Below are 25,866 nucleotides of genomic sequence, written 5' to 3' on the forward strand. Positions count from 1 at the left end.
GGAGTATCCCGATAGCTGAGCAGAGTCAGAAGAGGATCCTTTGACTTGCGAAACAGGTCCTTAATTGTACGCACCATCCTCTCTGCCTCTCCGTTCAATAGAGCGTAGTGTGGACTGCTTGTCCCGTGGTTAAAGCCGTATGATGCTGCGAACGCCGCGAACTCTTGCGATGAGAACGGTGGACCGTTGCCTGACCTGACTTCTTGCGGGATTCCATGGCGGGCAAAGATGGATTTGAGAGCGTCAATGACTGCCTGAGCTGTCGTACTCCTCAGCGTCACCACCTCAGGGAACCTTGAGTAATAGTCCACCACCAGGATGAACGTCAGGCCGTTGAGGTGGAACAATTCCATTCCATAGAATTCCCAGGGATGTCCAGGTAGGGCCGTCGAGAGCAGGGGCTCGGCAAAGTTCACACGGGTGGAAGCACACTGTTCACAGTTGGCAACGAGAGAGGCGATGTCTGTCGAGATACCGGGCCAGCAAATTGACTCCCGAGCTATGGCTTTGGCGCTGTTGATTCTCTGATAACCTTCGTGCAACAGCGTCAATACCGCTGGCCGAAGGGACGATAGGATGACTATCCGGGCGCCTTTCAGCAGAACACCGCCGCAGACAGAGAGCTCGTCTGCCACAGAGGCGTACTTTGAGAGGTGCAGTGGGATCTCGGTCTTTTGTGGCCAACCATGCCGGCAGTAGGAAGCGAGGGCCTTGCACTCACCATAGGACCCTTGGGCCTGTCGCACGTCTTTAGGGCTGAGTGGCAAGACTTCCGACGTGCAGCAGACTACCTGTGCTGCAATAAGTTCGATAGTGTCTAGAGGGGTGGGTGGCTTGTAGGCGATGCATGACAACGTATCGGCTGTGTCTAGCAGCTTTCCTGGCACATGCAGCATACGGAACTTGTATCGCATGGTCTTCAGCCGTAGTCTCTGAATACGAGGCAGCAACATGTCCAGTACCATCTTGCACAGAAGTGAAACGAGTGGCAGGTGGTCAGTCTCGACGTCGAAGAGGATGCCACGGACGAACTCGTCGAACCTTTGAATAGCCCACGTCATTGCCAATGCTTCTTTTTCAGTCTGGCTGTAACACTACTCGGTCTCGGTCATTGACCTCGAAGCAAAAGCGACTGTGCGGCGCTCTCCTGAGGGTTGCGTCTGTAGCAAAACTGCGCCGAGTCCGACTGAGCTTGCGTCTGCTGACACCGTAGTGGCGTACGACGGGTGGTACTTGGCCATGCACCAAGAGTTCTTTGATTTTCTTGAATGCTGCCTTTTGCTCGTGCTGCCACACCCAACTCGCAGACTTATTCAGTAAGGCTCTGATGGGCGCTGTGACATCCGAGATGTGTGGCAAGAATCTGGCAAGATGATTCACCATTCCGAGCAGTCTTCTAACGCCAGCGACGTCGGTTGGAGCTTCCATGGCTTTGACTGCTTCGACTTTGCCCGGATCTGGCCTGATGCCCTGTGCTGAGACGACGACTCCGAAGAAGGAGACCTCGGGCACCCCAAAACGACACTTGTCCTGGTTTAATGTGATACCTGCTTTTGCAAGGCGAGATAGCACCTGGCTCAGTCTGGCGTTATGTTCCTGGCAGGTGCATCCAAAAACCAAAATATCGTCCAGCATATTGGTGACTCCTTCTTGGCCCTTTAGGATTCTTGCCGTCTGCTTTTGGATGTACTCTGGTGCGGAGGTGATGCCAAAGTGGAGCCGGCAGAAGCAGTATCGACCATATCGGGTGATGAATGTCGTAAGCTCTTGGGGATCTTTAGAGAGCTTCACCTGGTGGCAGCTCGCGGTCGCGTCCCGCTTCGAAATAACGGTTGCATCGCCGAGGAGGCCAAGGACTTGCTCGACAGTTGGTAGAATATGTCGTTCCCGGAGGATGACCTTGTTCAGTTGTGTCAAGTCGAAGCGATGGCGGTAGGAACCATCACCTTTCCGGACGACGACGAGACCCGAGCACCATGCTGTTGGCTTGTCCTTTCTACGGATCACGCCTGCACTTTCCAATTTGTCCAGCACGCGGCGGACAATCTCGAGCAGCGGGATGGGGATCGTGCGAGGTACGCTTAGTGAGAAAGGTACGGCATCATGTTTCAACCGAATGTTGTATTCGGCCTTGAAAGTGCCCAATCCATTGAAGAGCTCGACGTGCAGCGTCGCTTTTGACGTCTTGAGTTGATCAAGAAATCGAACTACTTGGAGGGCTTGGAGCGCAGGCAGTCCCAGAAGAGGCACAGTGAGAGACTGGGTCACGTAGAGGCGCTGACAGCTTGTCTTCCCTTGCCGCTGAAGTCGTGCCAGATACGAGCCAAGCACGCGCAGTGGCTGTCCTCCCGGGCCAGTAAGCAGAATGTCGACTTCGTCGAGTTTGTCGGGCAACGTAGGAAAGTCGCTGGGAGCGGCAGATACTTCGGCTCCGGAGTCAACCTTGAACTGCGCTGTGTAGTCGTCAACGGTGACTTCGACGAACTTTGCCGCGGCGGGCGTCGCGACGGCGTGCAGGTGAACGCAGCTGAGCTTGTACTGCTTGAACTTCCGCGAGCGGCATACTTCGGCAAAGTGGCAGAAGTTGGCTTTTGGCAGAAGTTGCAGGTGGAGCGACGAGCCGGGTAGTCTGAACGTTGATGAGGCGCGCGGGCACAGAATTCAGATGTGGACGGCTCGCGTGAGCGCTCTGTTTGCGGCTGCGGCGAACGAGGCTTAGCGCCGGAGCGACGACGAGAGGGGAACTTGTTAGCGTTTGTGGCGTCGAGGTTGAGCTCGCGGGAGGGCTCGGTGTCGTTCTGGGGCAACGCCTTTTCCCTGTCGGCGTCTTCGGAGTGACGCGTGCTTGTGTCCAAGCGTCCTGGAGTGTCAACTTCGTGTTCCGGCACAGATGGTCCGAGAGACGGGAGTTGCAGAGGCCGACGACGAACTGGTCGCGGACGAGCCTTTTCTCGACAGCAGCTGACTGATTGTCACAGCGCTTAACCCTCCTGCGCAGTTCAGCGTAGTACGTGTCGACGCTTTCGTCGGGTAGCTGAACACGTCTGTGGAACGCATCTGCGGACGACTCGTAAAGATCGCTTGCCGGGAGCAAGAAGTGCTCAGTGAAGCGGGTGGCAACGGCTTGGTATGAAGCGAGCGACTGGGCGTCTAGCGCAAAGGTCTCTAGAAGCGGGCGCGCCTTCGGGCCGATGCAGTACAGTAGCGAGCGTACCTGCATGAACTTCCGACGCTTGCGTTAGTCCTGAAACCGCTGCGTAGTTTTCCTAGCGGCATAGCCATGTCGCCCACGTTAGCGGGTTCGCATTGTCGAACGGTGACGGCGGCTGGAAGTTGACGCCGTACAGTATCGGCGGCTCGCCGGTCTCGAGGGACATCTTGGTGCCTTCCTATGAGGTGGGCGCTAAGGCAAGGGGGCGCTATCCGGCCACTTCTGACACCATGTCGCGTGGTTAGTTCCGCGGGGAACGGGTACGCAGGGACGGACCGACAGGTACGGCTACTTGCTCAGACGAAAAGGCAATGCCCCTCCTTTATTGGGCCCAAACATATATAGACACACAAAGTTCGCTGGGGGTGCCCCACTCTGGTAGCAGCCTAACAAACAGGGCTGAACTGTGGCGACCTCTACACTCGGCATGTTAGTTTTAAAGGGTGAGTGCAGTGACGTTACGTACTGGTGTTGTCGCTGGCGGCTGGTTTTAAAGGGGGACCCTTCAGAGGTAATGATCGCTGTCGTCCGACGTCTGTGAGCTTCGTTCCCAAGACGAGGGGACAAGAGCGGGAAAGTGAGAACGCGGGGAGAAAATAAAATAAAGAAAAACATAAAAAAACCAGGGCGACATCAAGACGAAAAGAGAACGAGAGAAAGAACAAGAAAGAAAAATATTGAAGAAAGACGGGGGCATGGGAGGGCGTTGGGGAGGCGAGAGGCAAAGGAGCATTCAGGGGTGTCGTTGGCGGCATGTTTTTGGGGCATTAGAAGAGCTGGTCAGGCGGTCAGTGCGACAATAGCACAAAAGAAAAAAAACGTGATTTGAAAGAGTGACTTGAGTAGCATAGCAGCAATACGTCGAGTAATTTTGAAGTAGCTAAGATCGCGACGACGAGTCTGCGGTGCATTGTATGGGGTGACTGAAAGGCAGCGGCATGGTCTTTCAAAGGGCATTGCCCCAGTCGCTCCACGTAGGCGTCGTTACGGCGGCATCCAGAAATGGCGATACCCTGGGTTGAGGCGCCGAAAAAGGCATAATTACTTCGGAATGTGTTGGTGAGGGTGTTTCAAGAGATGTATAAAAAGAAGGAAAAGAGAGGGAGGGGAACCGATACCGGAATAACAAATAGGAGGGTGACGTGTGCAGAAGCGGGTACATGGGAGAAGGGGGTCGTAAGAACCTGAAAGAGTATATTAAATTGAGTAGCAGGCAGGAAAATTTTTTTTGTTTTCGAATAGAGAGAGTAGGTGAGGTTAAGAATTAAGGTTAGCTCGTGGTATAATGTGTTTTGTGCCTTGGTTGATGATATGATAATTTCAGGTTTAGGTTACCGCTTTTAGAGATTCCAACTTGCCACGTGCCAAATTAATTCCCGTCGTGTGCAGGCAATTAAACTTGTGTCTGAGCTATGATTCCATATATTTCCTTTCGCGAGGGCAACTCAATTTTGTTTGTTGAATATAGATCCTTGCTTTGTCAAATATATCACCATGTTCATTAAAGCGGCCGGCTACTGCTTTAGGTAAATTGTGTTTTGTGTGCGCGCGGTGACCATTGAGTCTTGTGTGAATTTGTTGTCCAGTCTCACCTATGTATTGCTTCCTACAAGCGGCGCATTCTAGATAGTAGACTACGCTGCTTGATGTGTAGGTGAAAGCCGAAGTTACCTTTGTGCGTAATTCGGCGCTGTACTTTTTACTGTAGTTGGGATTGAATATGTTTGCATGTAGAGCACCTGAGGCGGTCACAGGGACTGGCTCGCAACGTTGTCTTTAGCTTGGCGTGCACAAGAACATCTTTAAAATTAGTGTTGAGTCTGCAGGATACTCTGGGAGGGTCGGGAAAAAAACTTATTAAGTTTCTGGTTTCTGGTGAGAATTGGGTAGTATTACATGAGGATCTTATTCACGTTTGGCATTGCGTTTGCGAATTTAGTAGTAAGAAGAGGCGTTGTTGTACTTGTGATCCTCGAGCGGAGCTTGATGACCTTGGCTCGATCAAGTTTGGTTGCAGTGGTGTAGGCTGTTTGAAGGTCACTGTTTGGATGGCTCCTGTTTCATAGGATTTCTTTAAGGTGATCGAGTCTATCTATCTAGTCTTGGTTTTCAACGCAAGTGCGACGTAGTCGTGTGGCTTGGTCTTTAAAGAGGCCTTGTTTGTAATGTCTGGGATGGTGGCTGGTGTATTCTAGGTACTGTTGTTTGTCGAAAGGCTTCGTATAGAGCGTTGTCTTTACCTCGTAACTTTCACGCGGTCATTATGAGCTAGGTTTCTTATTGGCCACGAAAGCACTTTCTGTACGCAGAGTTTATGTGTGTTAGAAAAAGTATGAATCATCTTTGAAATAGTTCGCACGTTTTAATCCTTTCTGGCTGTTTAATTATGTGTATTACAAGTCGTGATTTAATCCTCACCCACGCGGTATTTTTATTCGTTGGGCGAGGTTTGCCGAATGTGCTTGGTGAAATACACTAGGTGCCTTTTTAATGTTTCGTCGAAGTAAAGGTCATGGTATGAGTGTTATGCAAAGTTTGAAGTGTGTAAGTAAATCATGGTCTTTGCAATAACTGACATGCAAACACTCCATAGCGTTAGGCTGAATGGGCAGAATTTGTCCCGCTTCTCTCTCGAAACTAGAATAGCCACGCGGATCAAATTATGCGAAAATATATGAGTGCACAATTGATACACTCTCTAGAAGAACGTTTATCGCCATGCGTTTGAAATTGTAACACGTCAGTTATGAGGTATTCTTCCCAGTGCACCCAGATAGGCTTAGGCTACAGCAAGTTTGTATTTGGCGAACAGGGGGTCCTGTTATATGCAGTCTGTGAGAAAACTATATACTTATTCCCCTAATTAGAAGCATAGACATAACTTATTGATAATTATAAAACTCTAATACGACCCAAACATCAGCATGCTGCGTCAGACTGGCATCCAGGACAAATAAACGTAACGCCCTCACTGGAAATGGCTCAGAATAATTCAATTAGTTTCATTCTAACTATAAGAGAATCGCGTGTATTAGTGCCATGAAATTTACCCTTAACTTACCATCCTTCTCATCACGTTGCAAAATGATCCGTCTGTGCTTTTTTCATTAGGTGCTTTATCACCCACGTTTACGCAAGAAGCTTATTTCCCCGCCTCCGTATGTATCGCCCAGACTAGAACACATTCATAAGGTTGGCTTTCCCCTATGCAAATCCAATGCTTTCTTCCATTAATTTGTACCACGCACTTCCAATGAGTGGAATCGCTTTCTCGCTTCGACGTCCGCGATCGCATATCACTAATTATTCAAGAATTTCGTCGCTAACATTTTATATCTAGGTGCCATTTGCTGTTTGTTTTTGTATATATATATATATATATATATATATATATATATATATATTGTAAGAACTATTAACGTATTTCGTCATTTTCATTTGTACATGGCCCTCATCATCTTCCCTGTTCTACTTCTTTGCGCGTGAGCTGGGTCGTTGCCTTTTTTGGAATAAACAGCGCTGGACAACTTGATCGGTCTCGGTATTTTAAAGTTGGGGAGGTACGTCAAGACCCCGACGTTTTCTCGCGTTCCCGTCCTCCCTGGACCTCCGTTCCGGTCGCCGCCTGCCCCCAGCTACCCCTGCAACAACGGACACTTCCGAAGAAGAAGAAGTCCCTCCGAGCGGCCGCTGATTCTTCGGTGAGGTATTGTTTTCTGTTTCCTTCAAGAATCAGTGCTGTGTGGATACTTCGCTGTTGTCCAGAGGGAACGGACATCCCGTGGGATACCTGTGTGCTGGAGATCGCGCACTGTATCGCGTGGTTTTGCTGCGCTCCGCAGCGCATCTGCGCCGGCCACGGCGGTGGGCAGCAAAGAACACCGGCACGAGCCATATGTCCGACAGCGCGTTACTGGGCGCATGAGTGCCGCAGAATCGGCGCCGCAATCGGAAGTGCCACAACACACGCCTAATTTCATCAAGCTGGCGACGCTAATTTTCAACTCTGTCCTACGTTCCAGCGCACCTACAGTGAATATGGCTGAGACAAGCGAAAGTGAAGCCATGAAACCACGGGTTGACAACGACAAGACATCTACCTATGAGCTAAGTGAAGATGAAGACATAGACTGCGATGAAACGCCGTTCTCCTTGGTAACGTATAAAAAGAAGCGGCCTGAGGGAATTCCAGTTGTTTTTGGAACCTCACAGGAAGGACGCAACTTCTGGCAAGTGAATCTAAACCGCGCTGCGTCGGAAATTCTCCACGGCAAAGGAAAAGGTACAGTCATTCCGCGTGAATAGAGATAGAAGTTTCCCTGTCAACGTTACTTCAGTCTCATCTGCAAGACATCTACTGTCGAAGAGAGAAGTGGCTGGTTCGGGAGTCAAACCATTCATTCCGGCATCTTATACCAAGAAGGTTGGCAAGATACGCTATGTGCCAGTGGAGAATACAGAAGAACAACTGGTTCACTTCCTGAAGGACTTTGGCGTGACATGTGCCTCTCGTCAGGCATGCTAGAATCGCGAAGAAGACGGAGCGGTAGAATCACGCTTTCTGAGAACTGTCATTTTTCATTTCAGAGAACACAAACCAATGCCGCAACGAGTGCGTTTAGGTTTCACGAGCCATCCCGTAGATGAATATCACGGCCCTGCTCTGAGAGTTATTTATTTATTTATTTATCATACCCTCAAGGTACGGTTGTACATTGCAGAGGGGAGGGGCAAAGTAAGTAAATACAGAGGCAATCACAAAATAAGGAGGGAAGGCAAACAACATGGCAAAAAACATTGTATACAAAACAAGAATGGTAAATAGAAACTTGTGAGCGTGGCAAAAATACATGGCGGAACAAAATAAAGAAAGGAAAGAACATACGATATAAAAATACAAGCAATAATGTAAAACAATGGCATAAAAGCAGTTATTATACAGAACAAGCAAACGCAACAATTATTTATAACATGAAGCTTTGAAGTGTGCTTTTGAAGTTATTAGTGTCAATAATGCTTGTAAGTAATGCGGGTAAGTTATTCCAATCTTTGCTCGTTTGGGGAAGAAATGAGTATGAAAAGCCGACGGTGTTGCAGTGCGGAATGTTTACCTTTTGGCGGTGGTCTATGCGAGATGAAATGTATGGTGGTGGTTGGACAAAGATAGAGCGTAAATATGTGTTATGGTAGTAGATTTTATGGAAAAGACATATGCGAGATAGTTTTCTACGGGTTGATAACAGCGGGAGGTGAAGGAGAGCTTTCATGTTAGTGACACTCGCAGTTCTTTGGTAGTTGGTGAGAATGAAACGGGCTGATCGATTCTGTATTGCCTCTAGAGAGTGTATGAGGGTGTCATGACCGGGGTCCCATACTGATGACGCGTACTCTAGTTGTGGGCGAATGTAAGTTGTGTACAATAAGAGTTTTAGTGATGATGGTGCTTGAGAAAATTTTCGACGAAAGTATCCCAGCGTGCGAGTGGCCTTAGATGTTATGTGATCAATGTGAGTTTTCCAGGATAGATTGCTGGCAATGTGAACCCCCAAGTATCGATATGACGTTACACATTCTAGTGGGATGTTATTTAGCGTATAGGTCGGGCAGATGACGTTAGTACGAGAAATCCTCATAGTTTTACACTTTCTAATGTTTAATTCCATGCGCCATGTACGACACCACTCATTTATGTTATTGAGATCCTCGTGAATTAGTAGAATATCTGAAGAATTAGTTATTTTACGATACAAGACGCAGTAATCCGCAAAAAGACAAATGTTCGAGGAAACGTGAGTGGGCAAGTCATTAATATAAATTAGGAATAATAAAGGACCGAGCACAGACCCTTGCGGGACGCCGGAGTCAACTGGGGCTAAAGGTGAGTTAGCGTCATTAGTGGTTACATATTGAACACGTGATGTCAGAAACGCGCGAATCCAATTAATTACGGAGGGGTCGATGTTTAGAACGCCTAATTTATGAAGAAGCAATGCATGGTTCACTTTGTCAAATGCTTTAGAGAAGTCGAGAAATATACAATCTGTTAAAAAACCAGAATCTAAATTGGCATGTAGGGCATTAGTGAAGAGGATAAGCTGAGTATCACAAGAGAAGTTTTTACGGAATCCATGCTGCATAACTGTGAAGAAGTTGTTATTTTCAAGAAAATTAACCAGATGTGTGTATATTATATGCTCCATAACTTTGCATGGTACAGATGTAAGTGAAATAGGTCTGTAGTTGTGTGGATCATGGGTTGGTCCGGTTTTGTGAATGGGGATTACTTTGCCAATTTTCCAATCATACGGTAAGGTGCCAGAGTTGTAAGATTGTGAGTAAATGCATTCTAGTAGGGTTGAACAGTATTCCGCTGTGTCTTGTAAGAATACAGTGTTAATTTCATCTACCCCACATGATGCTTTAGGTTTTAAGTTTTGTACTATGGCTTTCATACCAGTTGCGTCGAAAACGATGGGATCCATGAAATGGTAGTTAATTGATTTTATCTCGGGCATCGGATCAGGGGTCTGAGGTGATGAGAATGACTGAGTGAAGGTATTGTTAAGCACGGTAGAACACAATAGGTCAGGTACTGGGTCCCCAGAAGTTGTTAGCAATGATATTCCAGTTTTATGGTTGTTTCCTCGTATGGCTTCCCAGAAGCGTTTTGGATTAGTCTTCAATAAATTTGGAAGTGTACAATTAAGGAATGAAAATTTGGCTGACCTTAGGGCTTTAATATATGAAATTGCTGCGTGTTTATATGCTAGCCAATGTGTCTGTTTTGAGGAATGTTTCGCTGTACGGAATAAACGTTTTTTCCTGTTCGATAACCGATTAAGATATGTGCTGTACCATGGTGCTTTATTGTTAGCATAGACGGATCGAAGGGGTACGTGTTTGGTGATAAGCTCACTTATTTTATTTTTGAAGATAGACCAGTTAGTTTCTATGGAGCGTTGCAGATAAAGTGGTAGGAAAGTGTCTAGAAATATGCATAGTTCTCTGTTGATGGCTTGATAGTTAGCTTTTTTATAATCTCGGAACTTTTTCCGCTGTCGGTATGTTTTTTGTTGTGTTGTTGTAAGTGTAAAATGCAAGATGTCATGATCGCTCAGTCCGGGCATGTGTGTCACCGCAGAAAAGTTATAAGGCGATGACGTTAGAATGAGGTCCAGGAGTGATGATGTGTTATGTGCTGCACGTGTTGGAAGTCTGACGATCTGCGATAAGCCGAAGTCAGAGCAAATGGAAATGAACCGATTGGCCTCGGCCGACGAAGGATTAGAAAAGGGATTGACATGTGACCAGACAATGTTAGGAAAATTAAAATCGCCTAAGAGTATAATTTCAGTTCCGGGGAAACGCATGGTAATCTTATTTAAACAATCATATAAGTCATCGCAAAAGGATGAGTCGCTTGATGGGGATCGGTAGCACACACCTAGTATTATTTTTTTAAAACTAATAGTTATACAGCACCAAATTAGCTCTAAATTGGTATCAATGGTCACAAAAAACAATTAATACATTCTTTAACGGCGAGCAGAACGCCACCACCAATTATACCAGTTCGGTCACTTCGGTAAACAACGTATTGGTTCTCGCACTGAAACAGTTCGGGGTTGGTTATTTTACTATTTAACCATGTTTCTGTGAGTACAATGATGTCAGCATTACAGTCGTTAATAACAGCACATAATTCGTCTTTCTTAGGAAAAAAACTACGAATGTTAGTAAAAAGAACTGAACACCCGCAATCTTTTAAGGCACCTCCCCTCGGATGGCCCTAACTTGGCTGTAACTTACGGCCAGAACGAAGAGTTGTACCAGGTGTATGCGTTCTGCGCATTTCATAAATACTTTCACTGGCTTCGTCATATGCGTAGCATTTCCCATCCAACATTAGTTTTTTATATCTTAGTTTGAAAAGCGTGTTTTTCGATTTGCCATATTCTATTAATTTTTTCCTTATGTTACGAGTGGCTTGGCAGAAGCCTTCACTCATTGCTGTGTCAGTGTTTTTTAACAAACCCCGCTTTGAAGAGACTAGCTCCCTGGTTTTATAGGTTTCAAATTTAGTCATTAATGGTCGAGTTTTCGCTGAATCAAAACGACCAATTCTGTGCGCCCGGCATATGTCAGAACCGGTTATGTTAACCTTCAATGTATTAGTCAGCAGGTTTAGTATCTTATTTTCCGATTCTGATGAAGTTTCGTCTGCGGTGTCCGGGATACCATAAAAGATCAGATTATTTCTGCGAGATCGATCTTCTGCGTCATCAAGACGTGAGTGAAACGCACTCGTGTCTTTTTTGAGGCGCTCTACCGTGGCATGCAATTCTTTCACATCTTTTTGGCACTGCTCGAAAACAGAAGTTTGAGTTTCGACTTTCGCTAGTCTGTCCTTTATTTCGGACATCGCTTCTGAAACAGACTACTGCTGTTGCTTTACTTCAGCTACTGTTTCCAATATTGTTTTTTGCGCTGATTCAATTCTCTTTGTGCGCTTATTCAAGTCTTTCATCGTTTTCAGGACTTCTGCAAGATTATCGGGGCCAGGGTTGCTTTCAACATCCCCACAAAGAAGAAGCAGCAAGGAGCAAAAAGGCAATAGGACGGCTTCAGGGCACGGAAGCACGATAGCGAATGGATCATCTGATCTGAAGCTACGACAAGGTAATTTAGAAAGGCAACTAACCTGCAGGACGAAAAAAGAGGTGCGTAAGCCTTTGGTTCTTCCACTCATCGTGCCTCCGTGCCCACTGGAGAGATACTGTTCGATGCTTGGTCTTATCCTTTCCAGACGTGATGACGTTGACGTCGCAGCTGCGCACTGGTGGAATTGCAGGTGGCGCCCGATGCGCACTGTCAGGTCCACGTGAGCTGTTACCAGCAGGTGTGGGTCCGGAGCAGAGGCGGCATCACAAATTCCGTCCAAGGGTGGAAGGTTATCCCGAAGGCCAACCACCGATGCGCCGGCCGTGAAGACAACGACGAACTGCAGGACGAAAAAAGAGGTGCGTAAGCCTTTGGTTCTTCCACTCATCGTGCCTCCGTGCCCACTGGAGAGATACTGTTCGATGCTTGGTCTTATCCTTTCCAGACGTGATGACGTTGACGTCGCAGCTGCGCACTGGTGGAATTGCAGGTGGCGCCCGATGCGCACTGTCAGGTCCACGTGAGCTGTTACCAGCAGGTGTGGGTCCGGAGCAGAGGCGGCATCACAAATTCCGTCCAAGGGTGGAAGGTTATCCCGAAGGCCAACCACCGATGCGCCGGCCGTGAAGACAACGACGAACTGCAGGACGAAAAAAGAGGTGCGTAAGCCTTTGGTTCTTCCACTCATCGTGCCTCCGTGCCCACTGGAGAGATACTGTTCGATGCTTGGTCTTATCCTTTCCAGACGTGATGACGTTGACGTCGCAGCTGCGCACTGGTGGAATTGCAGGTGGCACCCGATGCGCACTGTCAGGTCCACGTGAGCTGTTGCCAGCAGGTGTGGGTCCGGAGCAGAGGCGGCATCACAAATTCCGTCCAAGGGTGGAAGGTTATCCCGAAGGCCAACCACCGATGCGCCGGCCGTGAAGACAACGACGAACTGCAGGACGAAAAAAGAGGTGCGTAAGCCTTTGGTTCTTCCACTCATCGTGCCTCCGTGCCCACTCAACTGCTACAAATGCTGCAACTGCCAGAGATTTGGACATTTATCGAAGAACTGCTGCAGTCCACGTCGCTGCAAGACATGCTCAGAAGACCACGACCATTCAGAGTGCGTCTGTGTGTCAGCCAAAGTGTGCCAACGGTGGCGGAAACCATACAGCTTCCTTCTCCGGGTGCCCTCAGAGCAGAGCTGCCTCAAGGTTACGCCGATATGAGTTGAAATACGGAAGGCTACCTCATCGCAATGCACCCTCACCCAACCTTGATGCTGTAAGATGCGCGCCTTCCACTGCCAACAAAGAAAAAGAACAAGTGGTCAACATTAACTATTCTGCAGCTTTAAAGCACTAAGGTCGACAACGCTCTGACAGTGAGCGACACGATCCACCTCCAGAGAACACTACTCAGCTTTCCTAGGCTTCGAGTGAACTTCGCCGACCTTCTAAACAACGCCCTCTGCCAGTGACACAGCGACCTCACCTAACATCTGAATGGCTACCTCAACATTCGCCTCAACCACACCAGTCATCCCAGCGACCATCTCAGTCAGCTCTTCAGCGAGCTGCATCGAGCACGCATGGAGCTTCAGCGTCGTTTGGTGATTTCGCGTCTTTACCCGTGGCACAGATGATCATGCCTATGCTATTCACAGCTCTGCGTGCAATTCTCAGTGCCATTCCACACGCAAACAACCTTCCAGAGGTAAAAGCACTGCTTTCTATGGAATCGTTGGTGCTTCCACAACCACCAACAGCTCCACTGCAGGCTTACAGTGAATAATCACTATAACAATGTTTTCATATTTCAGTGGAATGCTAATAGCCTTCGAAATAAGTCAGCTGATTTCCGCAAACTACTAGCTCAACATAACTTTCCTGTTTTATGTATACAGGAGGCAGGCGTACGAGGTGACTCTTGTCTTTCGAACTATGTTATATATAAATCATTGCGCATTACTGGAAGTAGCAGAGCGATGCTATGCGTGAGGAAAGACCTGCCGTCCTATTTTATACAGTCGAGCGATTTAAATATACCGGAGTTCGTAGCATGCAAAATATCTTTTAGAAATACAAGCGTCATAGTAATCAGTCTTTATCTACAATGTTCGAGCAAAATATCAGTAGACAGCTTGGTGAGTGTGTTTGGTATCGCAAACTCCCATATGCTGGTTTGTTGGGACTTCAACGCACATAACGTCATCTGGGGCAGTGAATATAATGATTCCCGTGGAAGCATTATGGAGACTGCCGCAGAAAAAAGTAATCTGGTGGTGTTAAATGACAGCTCTCCAACGTTCTTGTGGGGGTTTCGTTACTCAAGCTGTATAGATGTCACGCTCTGCTCACAAAACCTTCTTGATGGCGTTGAATGGTCAAAAAGCATAGAAACACACGGTAGTGATCATTTTCCGAAGGTGGTAAAACATAGCCTCATACGGAGTGAGGGGACCCGGCGCTAATCAAAATATACTAATTGGCAAAGTTTTCGGCACCATTTAAGTAACTCTTCGGGCGAAAATCCGAACTTCCGAAGTTTTGCAAATATATTGTGTGAGTCTTTCAAGATCTGCACAAAGCAAATCATTGTTCCGAATGAATACGCTGCAGTCGACGGCGTATATGAATGCCTAAGGGCAATTCGAAGACGCGCAGAACGGGCTTACCGCCGCAGTGGAAAGCTGGAGGACTACAAGATGGCATGGAAAGCTCTGTCAACTTCGCGCAGACCCTAAGAAAAATTAGGTACGAGACGATGGCGAGAATACTGTGCGTCGTTGTCTCCGTTTCCTCCAGTTCCCAGAATATGGTCCGTTGTCCGATCTTTTAGCGGTCCAGTTACCCAGAGCCATCCCTTCCGAGCCCTTGCCGTAGCTCGAAGCACTCCGAAAACATCTGTTGCTGACGAATTCTGTCAACTTATAACCAGACCAGGAATTCCGTTCACTTGCCTACAATTTACAAGTTCGACAACACTAGCAGAACCTAAAGTTCGTGCGTGCTTTATGTCACGACATCCTCAACTTGACGGTGAGTTTAGTCTAAATGAATTGAAATGTGCTTTTTCGTCGTGCCGTACAAAGAAAACCGCAGGCCCAGATGGTGTTACGTATGTGATGTTAAAGAACCTAGGTCCAGTAGGAAGAATGACTCTTTTGGAGATAATTATAGATATCTGGATAAGAGAGACCCTTCCGGATTCATGGAAATTAGCTCGCGTAATTCCTGTGCTAAAACGAGGAAAGACTCCATTTTGTCATGACTCCTACCGACTGGTTAGTCTCACAAGATGTTTTTCCAAACTAATGGAGAAGACGATAGACAGTCGACTGCAATGGTGATGTGAACACACAATTGTGTTTTCCGACCACATGACCGGTTTTCGACAAAATCGGTGTACAATGGATGCAGTATTAGACATTGCCACATGCGTCGAACATGAACAAATTTGAGGAAATGTGACAGTAGCAGTATTCTTAGACATTCAAAGAGCATTTGGCACTGTAAGTCACATACACGTCCTTGCTGGTATGTTAGAGCTTGGCCTACACGGTCGAACGCTGCGATGGGTATCAAATTTCTTGAAAGATAGAAAAATATTCATGGAAACAATTGAAGGAGAAAGTAATTATCATAGCATCACGCAGGGCGTTCCGCAGGGCAGTGTTCTCAGTCCGTTTTTATTCAACTGTGTCATGGCAGCCTTGCCACAAAAACTCCCGTCTGCTCTACAGTATTCTCTGTGCGCATATGACATCTGCATATGGGCCTCTGGATCTCATATACAAGACATTGCAACAACGCTGCAAGAGGGTCTTGATAGTATCGACACCTGTTTAAAAGAAAGACCCATGAGTCTTTCATAAGCAAAGACAGCCGTACTTCCTTTCACTGGACGACAGCTGAACAATTTCCAACTTACGCTAAATGGGCAAAGTTTGATGTTTGTGAAAGAGCATAAATTTCTTGCAGTTTTTCTTGACCACCAGCTAACATGGGCATCATACATCCGCGCAATTGAAAAGCAGACCAATGCAGTAATAAACGTACTTCGGCGAGTCCCTGGCACAACGTCCTTGCTACTCCGAGTTCATTACGCACTCATAAAAAAAATTGCTTACTCGGCCCCTATTCTCCATAGTTTCTCGCAAACTTCTGAGGAACGTCTTCAACGTTTACTAGCAAGGGGGCTACGAGTGTGTCTTGGCGTTCCGCAGGCTACCTCGAGTTCTTTAGTAATTGTTGAAGCTCGTCACCGACCATTTCCTGTCATAAGAATGGTTGAAACACGCCTACATGTTTATCGTATCTCCACCCAACACGAGAAGCATCCATTAAATTTCGCGCTCACGGAAAGAAACAAAAGCAAACTTCACGATGTTGTTCGAGAACATAAAGCATTATTACCAAGATTCGAATTATGCAAAGTGGATGTTAGTTACCCTCCCTGTATGTTAACAAGCCCTAAAGTAGAATTATCGGTTGATGGGATTATATCAGAGAGAGACATGTTCATTGTAGCCGTATAGCAACTGGTATTTTTCCAAATTTACTCATTATGTCCCCAGTACATGCATGTTTATACAGATGGTTCGTTTCATGAAAATCCCTCGACTTCAGCATTCGTCATTACACATTTAGCGCTAGAGCAAACATTTAAATTATCCCAGGAGACATCTTCCACCATGGCAGAACTATTTGCAATCCTGTGTGCTTTGCGTTTCATAACATCAGAAAAAACATTCGCAAAAATGGGTTATCTTTAGTGATTCGCAAGCCGCTCTCGGATTACTACCGAGCAATAAGAAAAATTCTTTGAACACTTCGCTATTGTATGAGATGCTCAAAGAACTTACTAAAGCAAGCGCAATGAACCACGTAATTGCATTTCAGTGGATATCTGGGCACTGCAATATTCCTGGTAATACTGCAGTGGATGCAGCTGCGAATCGAGCGCACAATAACGCAGAGTCAACCAATCTTCCCCTATTGCGTAGTGAAGTCCGTCTGATCCTGAGACAGATTTCTTGTCGCCTCAGCAAAACTACCTGGTTTAACCAGTAAACTAAAAACTCGGAGTTATACCCTATAGACCCATGTATAAACTTATCAATGCTGGAAACTCTAAGAGACAACAGAAAATTTGAAACATTGGTATACCGGCTGCGTCTTGGTGCTGTTTTATCCTGTGCACTTCATGCACAGGATAAAACGTGTCTCTATTCCGGAGTGTTCTTGTGGCCATCCAGACGAAGATGTGCATCACCTTCTTCTCGAATGCATGAAATACGATTCAGAAACAACGGTACTGCAAGCGAATTTCTTGTTATTATACAGAAGACCATTCACTCTTTAAAAGATACTTGGCCCATGGCCAACTGCGGGCCTTCATTAAAGAGCACTTATCACCCTGAAAAAGTTTTTTGAGGACACCAACATTTTGGGGAAATATTAGGTATCAGATGATCCAAACACGCTAAATGAGTTACATAAATGTTGTTCGTCGTTCATAATTGGTTTATGTGGTGATCGCAACTTTTACGCAATATGTATAATTTTGTTCTGCACTTGCAGCGTATTACATGTGTTGTGCGTTTTGGCTGCCCAAAGCATCTGACTTTATATACGCATACGTGGACTGAACTAATGCACAGAACTTTGCGACTCATGTACTGTTGGACTGTATATTTTTTATTGATCCGGTGTTCTACTGAGTGTTATATTATGTGTCGCTATTCTTCCTTTTTTGGCTGTTCAAAACATCTGACTTTATATGTGCGTACGTGGACTGAACTAATGCTCAGAACTTTGCGACTCATGTACTGTTGGACTGTATATTATTTATTGATCCGGTGTTCTACTGAGTGTTATATTTTTTGTCGCCATTCTTCCTTGTTTCGTTTGCCAAGTGACGAAGAGTGCCAAGTGCATTTGTTTTGTTTGCCAAGTGACGAGGAGTAACCGGTGCCACCATAATGGCGCCAACCTCTCCTAACATTCACTTCAATAAAAATGTGGACACTTCCAACCCCGGCCTTTCCGGCACCTCTAACCCTACCACAAAGAGGACCCCGCTTGCGGTGCCATCTTGGACTGTAACGAGCCCTCAGCGCGATCCCCCTGTCTTTGCGGGACTCCGCGGTGATGACGTCGACGATTGGATCGACCACTAAGACCGCGTGAGTTCTTGCAATAAGTGGAGCGACACCCAGAAATTGAGGCGAGTCGCCTTCTACTTGACCGGTGTTGCAAAGACGTGGTATTTCAACCACGAATCCGACATAGCGCATTGGTCCACGTTTACCTCCAAACTGCGGCAAATCTTCGCTTCCTCGTCTGGCTGTGCAGAAGTCGACTAACAGAAGCTGTGAACGCGCCGCCAACTTCCACAAGAGTCTTACACCTCATACATAGAGGATGTCTTGGCTCTGTGCCACCGTGCGAATTCTAGCATGACGGAAGCCGAACGTGTTCGCCACATCTTAAAATGCATTGGGTCTGTCGCGTTCAACGCCTTAATCGTGCAAAATCCGGCTTCTGTCCAAGACATCACTTCAACGTGTCAACGCCTAGACGAGCTGCAGTCTATTCGTCTTCCACATGACAGCAGCGATCCTCAGGTTCTCCATTCTCCTAATCTGCGTGCTCTTATGCGCACCATCATCCGCAACGAGCTTCAACTACAAGACCTAAGCCGTCCACCTTCTGCCTGCGCCCCAACCCCCACCTTCGACTTGCGCGAGGTCGTAAAGCAGGACTTGACAACGATGACTACACCCACGACGCATCTTGCTCCAGTAGCGCGCCCCACACCTACCTACGTGGATGTTTATTCGCTACCCACCCCTCCCGTGACCTCCGTGCCTACTGGCGTTTCCTATGACCATTTGGCTTCGATGGGAACCAGAGCACTTGCTGCACCATCGTACCCTCAGTGGCGTCCACCTCGTCAGGTTTGTTTTTTACTGTGGTATACGCGGCCATATATCTCGCTTCTGCCGCCGCCGCCAGCGGGATGAAAGACGAGGCTATGCTGAGCACGAGAGAGACCGCACTCGCCGATCAGACGCCTACTATCCCGGATCGTACTCGTTCCCTCAACAGCGTTCTCTGTCTCCTCCAGCTGCTCCCAATCTGCCGCATAGTTCCCGTTCGGCCAGAGGTCGTTCTCCATCGCCTTACCGGCGCTTCATATCACCGCTTCGCCCCACTTCCCATCTTGCCGACCAGCACTCGGAAAATGCTGTTGCAGTTTTTTTGGGGGGGAAACTGCTTCTCATCAGTCTTCAAAAATTCCTCCTGTTCGCCGGGCCAACATGCTTTCTGTGACTGTCGAAGGTGTTCCGGCGTCAGCTCTCATCGATACCAGTGCCACCGTTTCTGTTCTTCGGAGTGATCTGTGTTCGCGGCTCCGTAAAGTAAAAGCGCCTTATCTTGGACCTATTTTGCGTGGTGCTAATAATGCATTCATTCACCCCGACGGACAGTGTACTGCTCGTGTTCTCATCGACGGCATACGCCAACACATTGAGTTTATCATCCTTCCAACGTGTATCCATGAATTTATACTGGGTTGGAACTTCCTACATTCTATTTCAGCCGTCATTTCATGTAGAAAGGAAGTTGTTCACATCACGGATACAGAGCTTGCACCTGTTACGGACTCTTCACTTTCATGCGTGAAGTTGGCCATCGCTGCAGACTACGTCCTGCGTCCTGGTCACGAAGACGCTGTAGCCGCAACGTCCAGTCAGATCGCCGACGGAGACGCCCTAGTCGCCCCTTCTTCCCGCTGTATTTCTCGCGGAGTTCTCACTTTCGCTTGTCTCGCCCGGTTTTCACGTGGCCGCGTCCTTCTGCCTGCTTGCAACATGACCCCAGATCCTGTGATGCTGCCCAAAGGGATGACTGTGGCAACCCTCGCCGACACTCAACATAACTCTATAGTCACGCTTTCCCCTTCTTCATCCTTAACACGAAGCTCAGGTTTGGATGATTCTTCCCCCCTCCAGGCGTTCTTGGTTCTGACCTAACAGCCGCGCAGTCCGAAGTCTTAATGGTGGTCTTGGCAAAGCACAAAGCCTGCTTCGATAGCTGTTCCCCTGTGTTGAGCCAAACTCCTGCGGCTACACACCGCACCGAAACCGATGGCTCCGCTATAATACAACGCCCCTATGGTGTATCGCCGTCCGAACGAAAGGTCATTGAACAACAGGTTGCTGACATGCTTGCGCGGAATACGACCTTCATCTAACCCATGGGTTTCTCCCGTGGTCCTGGTAAAGAAAAAAAGATGGCTCCGTTCGCTTCTGCGTCGATTATCGAGCACTCAATAAGATCACACGCAAGGACGTATATCCAATACCTCGAATTGACGACGCTTTGTACACACTACAAGGAGCGGAATATTTCTCCAGCCTTGATCTTCGATCAGGATATTGGCAAATTCCGATGAACGAGACTGACAAAGAAAAGACCGCATTCACTACACCAGATGGACTTTATGAATTTAACGTGATGCCTTTTGGCCTTTGTAATGCTCCTGTCACATTTGAGCGCATGATAACGTACTTCGTGGTCTTAAATGCTTCCATTTTTGACTTCAGCCAACAGCTTCATCGATTATAGGAAGTTCTCAAGTGTCTTGCAAATGCTGGTCTCCAGATCAATACAAAAAAATTCAAATTTGCAAGCAAGACGATAAAAGTATTGGGTCATGTCGTCTCAAAAGATGGCATCCATCCAGACCCCGAAAAGATTAGTGCCGCTCTCCAGTTTCCTCGCCCCCAGCAACAGAAACATCTCCGTAGTTTCCTCGGCTTGGCGTCATATTTTCGTCGATTAATACGCAACTTCGCAGCAATAGCAGCTCCTCTACACAAGCTACTGGTTACCGGTGCCTCTTTCACGTGTACTAGCGACTGCGAGTCGCCTTTTCAAGCTTCCGGACCAGTGTATCTCACTTCCGGACCTCACTTCCGGACCAGTGCTTCGCCACTTCGATAATCGAGCCCCCACCATACTCCATACTGACGCAAGCGCACAAGGTATTTGCACAGTACTTCTGCAACGTAATACAGCCTCTAAAGAGCAAGTCATAGCATATGCCTGCAGAACACTTTCTCCCATCTGAGCGGAACTACACCATTACATAGCAATAATGCCTGGCTACTATTTGGTTGATTCAGAAATTTCGTCCATATCTTTAAGGCACCCCTTCACCATCATCACCGACCATCATGCTCTGTGTTGGCTGTCATCAATGAAAAACATGTCAGGACGCTTAGGACGCTGGATGCTCCGCTTGTAGGAATATGACTTTACTATAACGTACAAGTCTGGAAAAAGTCATCATGATGCAGACGCATTGTCCTGCTGCCCACTCTCGCTCTCTCCCGGTAAAGCGCCGTCGTCTTCCCCACCAAGTCATTCCGATGCTACGCCTGCCTCACACCAGCTCTTGATAACGCCCCTGGACCATGTTACGCTCTCATCACGCTCTGATTTCGTCTCGCTTCAGCGGGCCGACTCCTACAGTCGAGCTCTCATGGATCGCCTTAGTGGGTTCGCCGAACCACCCAACAGCCGCGTGCGACGCCAACTTCGACAATTCCGCCTTCAAGGTGGCGTGCTACACCGCTACGTTTGCCACCCAATAGGTCACCGGTGGGTCCCAGTTCTGCCTCGCTGCCTTCACTTGCGGGTATTAGAGGCACTTCACGACGACGTATCGGCTGGCCACTTAGCCTTCCACAAGACTTACGACCGCATAAAGACCCGCTGCTGCTGGCCTGGCCTATCCACAACGGTGGCCAAATATATTGCCTCTTGTGCGTCATGTCAGCACCGCAAAAGCTCGACATCCCCTCCTGCCGGTTTACTACAACCTCTCCCTTGCTTGGACGCACCTTACCCTTCGGTCGACCATTTAACAAGATATGCCGAGACTACCCCTCTAGGATCCGGCAGCGCTTCTGAGGTCGCCGACGTTTTCTTTCGCTCCATCGTCTTGCGCCACGGGGCTCCTGGCGTTCTTCTCAGAGACCGTGGCAAGGCGTTAATTTCACAAGTTCTCGAGGAAGTTCTTCGGGCCACTAATACCGTCCACAAAGCTACTTTTACCTATCATCCGCAAACCAATGGCCTTACTGAGCGCTTCCACTGTACGCTATCTGACATGATTTCCATGTACATCCGTCCTGACCACACTGACTGGGATCAAATTCTTCCTTTTGTGACATTCGCATGTAATACTGCTATTCAACGGAATACCGGCTACAGCCCTTTCTTCCTTGTGCATGGACGATCTCCTTCCACCATATTCGACAGAGAACTCTTTTTAGCACCTTCTTCGCCTAACGCGTCGCTTCCAGAAGATTTTGCTGCCCGAATTGCACATTGCCGTCAAATCGCCCGGCAAAGCGCAGAAGCTACCCAAGCTGAGCGCAAGCGTCACTGCGACAACAAACGCCGTGACCTACGTTTTCCCCCTGGAGACCAAGTCCGGCTTCGAACTCCAGTCCGCACCCCAGGCCTCTGTGAGAAGTTCCTTCTACGCTACATTGGTCCATACACTGTTGTGCAGCAAACATCTGCAGTGAACTATCTCGTCCACCCAGTACACTCCGTACTGACCGGCGCCGCGGGAATGCCGAAATTGTTCACGTCTCGCGGATGAAGGCCTTCACTCCCCGTTTAGATAATCTCCAATGTGCGGCCAGGCTGGCCGCTTCCATGACGGGGGGAAGGTAGCGTAAGCACTATAAACGTACTTCGTCGTTTGCATTTGTACATAGCCATCATCATCTTCCCTGTAGTACTTCTTCGCGCGTGAGCTGGGGCGTTGCCTTTTTCGGAATAAACAGCGCTGGACAACTTCATCGGCCTCGGTATTATATATATATATATATATATATATATATATATATATATATATATATATATATATATATATATATATATATATAGCTTTATTTCCACCAGTTTGTTGAATTTGCCCGTTTTGCTGGTTACAACTCCCCTCTATAATGCCGTAAAAGCGCTGCAGGTATGCTCAATAAAGAAATGCGAAAATTACAGACCCGCCATTTTTCACCTTTATGAGTTACACGAGGTTCTTAGGTTTCGTTGACATCCGTCGGTGAGCGAAAGATGGCATATATCGCACATTTTTTTAAAAATTAGGGGCAGGTTAGGGTAATACGTATGTGAAATTCAAAGTGCGCCGCACAATTAAGTCGTCACCCTCAATATAACGCATGCATGCAATTTGGAATATTTTTGTGTTTTTCAAAGCAAAGAGAATATATTGCGCTGCCCTGGGGAAATAATGAACGCCACCCAGATTAGTATTAACGATAAGGGGGGAATTATTGTCAACATTATTGTGCTTTAAGGTATGTGCGAAAATGTTACTGCTTTTGTAAAAATAATTCTTACCAAGTATTCGAAAGCGTTAAGCGAGGTCCCTATTTCAAGCGGGTTAGCCATATTTGGGCAACGTTCTAAAGCATGCCGTTGAAATACAGGCAACTGAAACCCTTAGTTCGACTGCGGGAAAGAAAGCGTTTCGCTAGAAATTGGATTAGGATTTTGAAACTTTGCACAAGTCAGCTGTAGCTTTTTATCGTACTTACCTATATACCATGAGAACATGCAGATAGTCAGAAAGGTAGGTAACTTGGACATGGTAGAAATCCTTGAAATCATGGCAAGTACGGAGTGACACAGGATATGATTGTTTAGCGTTCACGCGCAAGCAATTGTCTGGTGTAGTCCTTTGGGAAACACTGAAAATCCGTGCTCGATCATCGCGAATAGCATTTAATTCTCTAGTCCACCTGCTGGGTTTTTACAATATCTTTATTTTTACGGTGCGAGGGTGATGTCAGCCTCCCATAGACCCCATTGTCAAGAAATGCATTGTCGCTACACCTGTACATAGAGTCTGGATTTTCTTGCGCTGCATATTGACTGTATCCGGTAAGACTATAGTCAGAAAAAAGTATTTTATTAGTGGTAGCTATCGCTTCATCAAGTCAGAGTAATTTCTATTGCCGCTGTACCACGAATTAATACGGGATACCAACGTCAGGGTAGGAGATGATGAAGCGTTATGACTTGCATGTGTAAGTGTTAGTGCCACAATTTAGTGGTTTGTTTTTACGCAAATCGCGAGTCTCAATTCATAATATGCACAGATAGGCAAGTGTATATATGGCCTTCGGTCGCTAAGCATAAGTTCAACCACGTTTTCCCAATGAATGAGGCAATGTCCTGTAACTTGTTTACTTCGATATCAGAGCTCGTTAAATGGCCAAGCGTAGAATGTACTAACTAGACCTCAAATAAGGGTTGGTGATACCTATTGCGAACTAATAAAGCAGTGTTATATTCCTATGTTCTTTGGTGCGTTTAGCATTTTTGGTGTATTCACGCAGTTTCATTGGGCTATCTATGAGCCTTTCTTTGCATCTATCGATGTTTGTGTCTTACCGTTTTTTCTCTACCTATAGGTCGGTGGGTTCCCCGTGGGCGAATGCGTAGCCCATTAAACTGTTGGGCAGAAGTAACAAGGTGTATTACGTTGTTCGACTGACAACTTCTCTGACAGCTGAAGACCTCATTGACAGCCACGCTCCACAAACAACACTGGGTAGAAACGCTGCCCCTAGTACTGAGGCTGCGAACCACTGGGGCTGGGAACAACAATCAAGGATAACCTCGAAGTCACCGCTGCCAAGACGCTCTATGGGTCAGCAATTCGCGTTCCAGGCCAGTTTTCGGCACCCACCAGGGCACTCCAGCAGCGCCCGTGTAGTATTAATAGAGGCTACATTCCTGGCTCGACCAAGTTGGACCTACATCCTCACTTATCGCCCACGGGCAGCCTGCGTTTAGTTTCCCTACAATCAACACAGCCACGCATGTATTTCTGCGGCGCGACTCTATCAAGCCACCATTGAGGCCTTCCTATAAAGGCTCCTTTCGTGTGGTTTTGCGTTCAGAGAAAATCTTGAAAATTGGCGTTTGCAGCAAAAACGAGACAGTGTTGCGCGAGCGCGTGACTCCAGCCTATCGTGAGTATTAAATTTACTCTGCATTGCTTCCGCCGTTCATACCTAAGCCTCGGAAATTTTTTTTGGGGGGGGCGGGGGGGGGTGAGGGCTATCGTAGCGACTATTCGTCACTTTGTTGCCCCTGCCGAGAGTGACATTGCCCCTTGTTCCTGAACTCCAGTTTTCCTCGCCATGCGGGGTGTTGCTCGCTGCTCTTTATTGGAAGCGAAGCGACTACCTGACTGGGGCGCCACCATTGCCACTCGTCAAACCTGCTTCTACTTTTGAATAAAGTCAGTCCACGCTCCGTTCTCAAGCTGTCAAAACGTGTGCTCTTTGCCACTGTCAAATCAGTAGCCATCGCTTTCAGAAATGTTCGATTTCGGGCTTCCTGTGCACCTATATATTCAATAACTCACTCTAGCCCCCGTGGTTTTCAAGAACGCCTTATGGTTTAGATACCGAACGACAGCCTAACAAAAAAAAAATTAAGTTGATTTAGAGCGTTCGCCTCAGTGGGATTCGAATATAATAAGGGCAAATCCCTTGTATTTACCAAAGTTTCCGCTCTAGCTAGAAAAGTTACAAGCTCATGTAATTCCAAACACTATTTGCGCAATATTCTTTTGAAAGTGCTGCTTTGCAATTTTAATTACCCTCTCCGAAAAGCCACCCCGCCAGAAACCATTTCTGCTAGAATCGAAGTGTTTTGGCGTCTTGTTTTCCTAAGTATGGTGGCGTTATTGTCGTACACCACCGGAGTTGTCTGTGCTTCATGAAATCTTTGGAAAGCCGTTATGAAAGCATCCGCCCCAACTGCCAGCACATACTGAACGTGAACGGCCATCAGAACTGCCCAAGTAAAAAGTACAATGTGCCTTTTTAGAGCCCCTCAGTCTTTCACATGCATTGGCCTATTAAAATGCACTCCTGCAGC

General features: G+C 47.2%; 1 protein-coding gene across 1 annotated transcript in view; it reads right to left on the bottom strand.

The window, feature by feature from the left end:
• LOC142589082 (uncharacterized) overlaps nt 1-23,660 on the bottom strand; it is a 96,707-nt gene extending 73,047 nt beyond the window's left edge. Inside the window, exon 1 of the mRNA XM_075700866.1 lies at nt 23,508-23,660. Coding sequence (XP_075556981.1) covers nt 23,508-23,580 — 73 coding nt within the window. The 5' untranslated portion in view covers nt 23,581-23,660. The remainder of the gene's footprint in view (nt 1-23,507) is intronic.
• Nucleotides 23,661-25,866: the final 2,206 nt, after the last annotated feature.

The sequence above is a fragment of the Dermacentor variabilis genome, chromosome 7 (genome assembly GCF_050947875.1).
Source record: "Dermacentor variabilis isolate Ectoservices chromosome 7, ASM5094787v1, whole genome shotgun sequence".
Lineage (NCBI taxonomy): Eukaryota > Metazoa > Arthropoda > Arachnida > Ixodida > Ixodidae > Dermacentor > Dermacentor variabilis.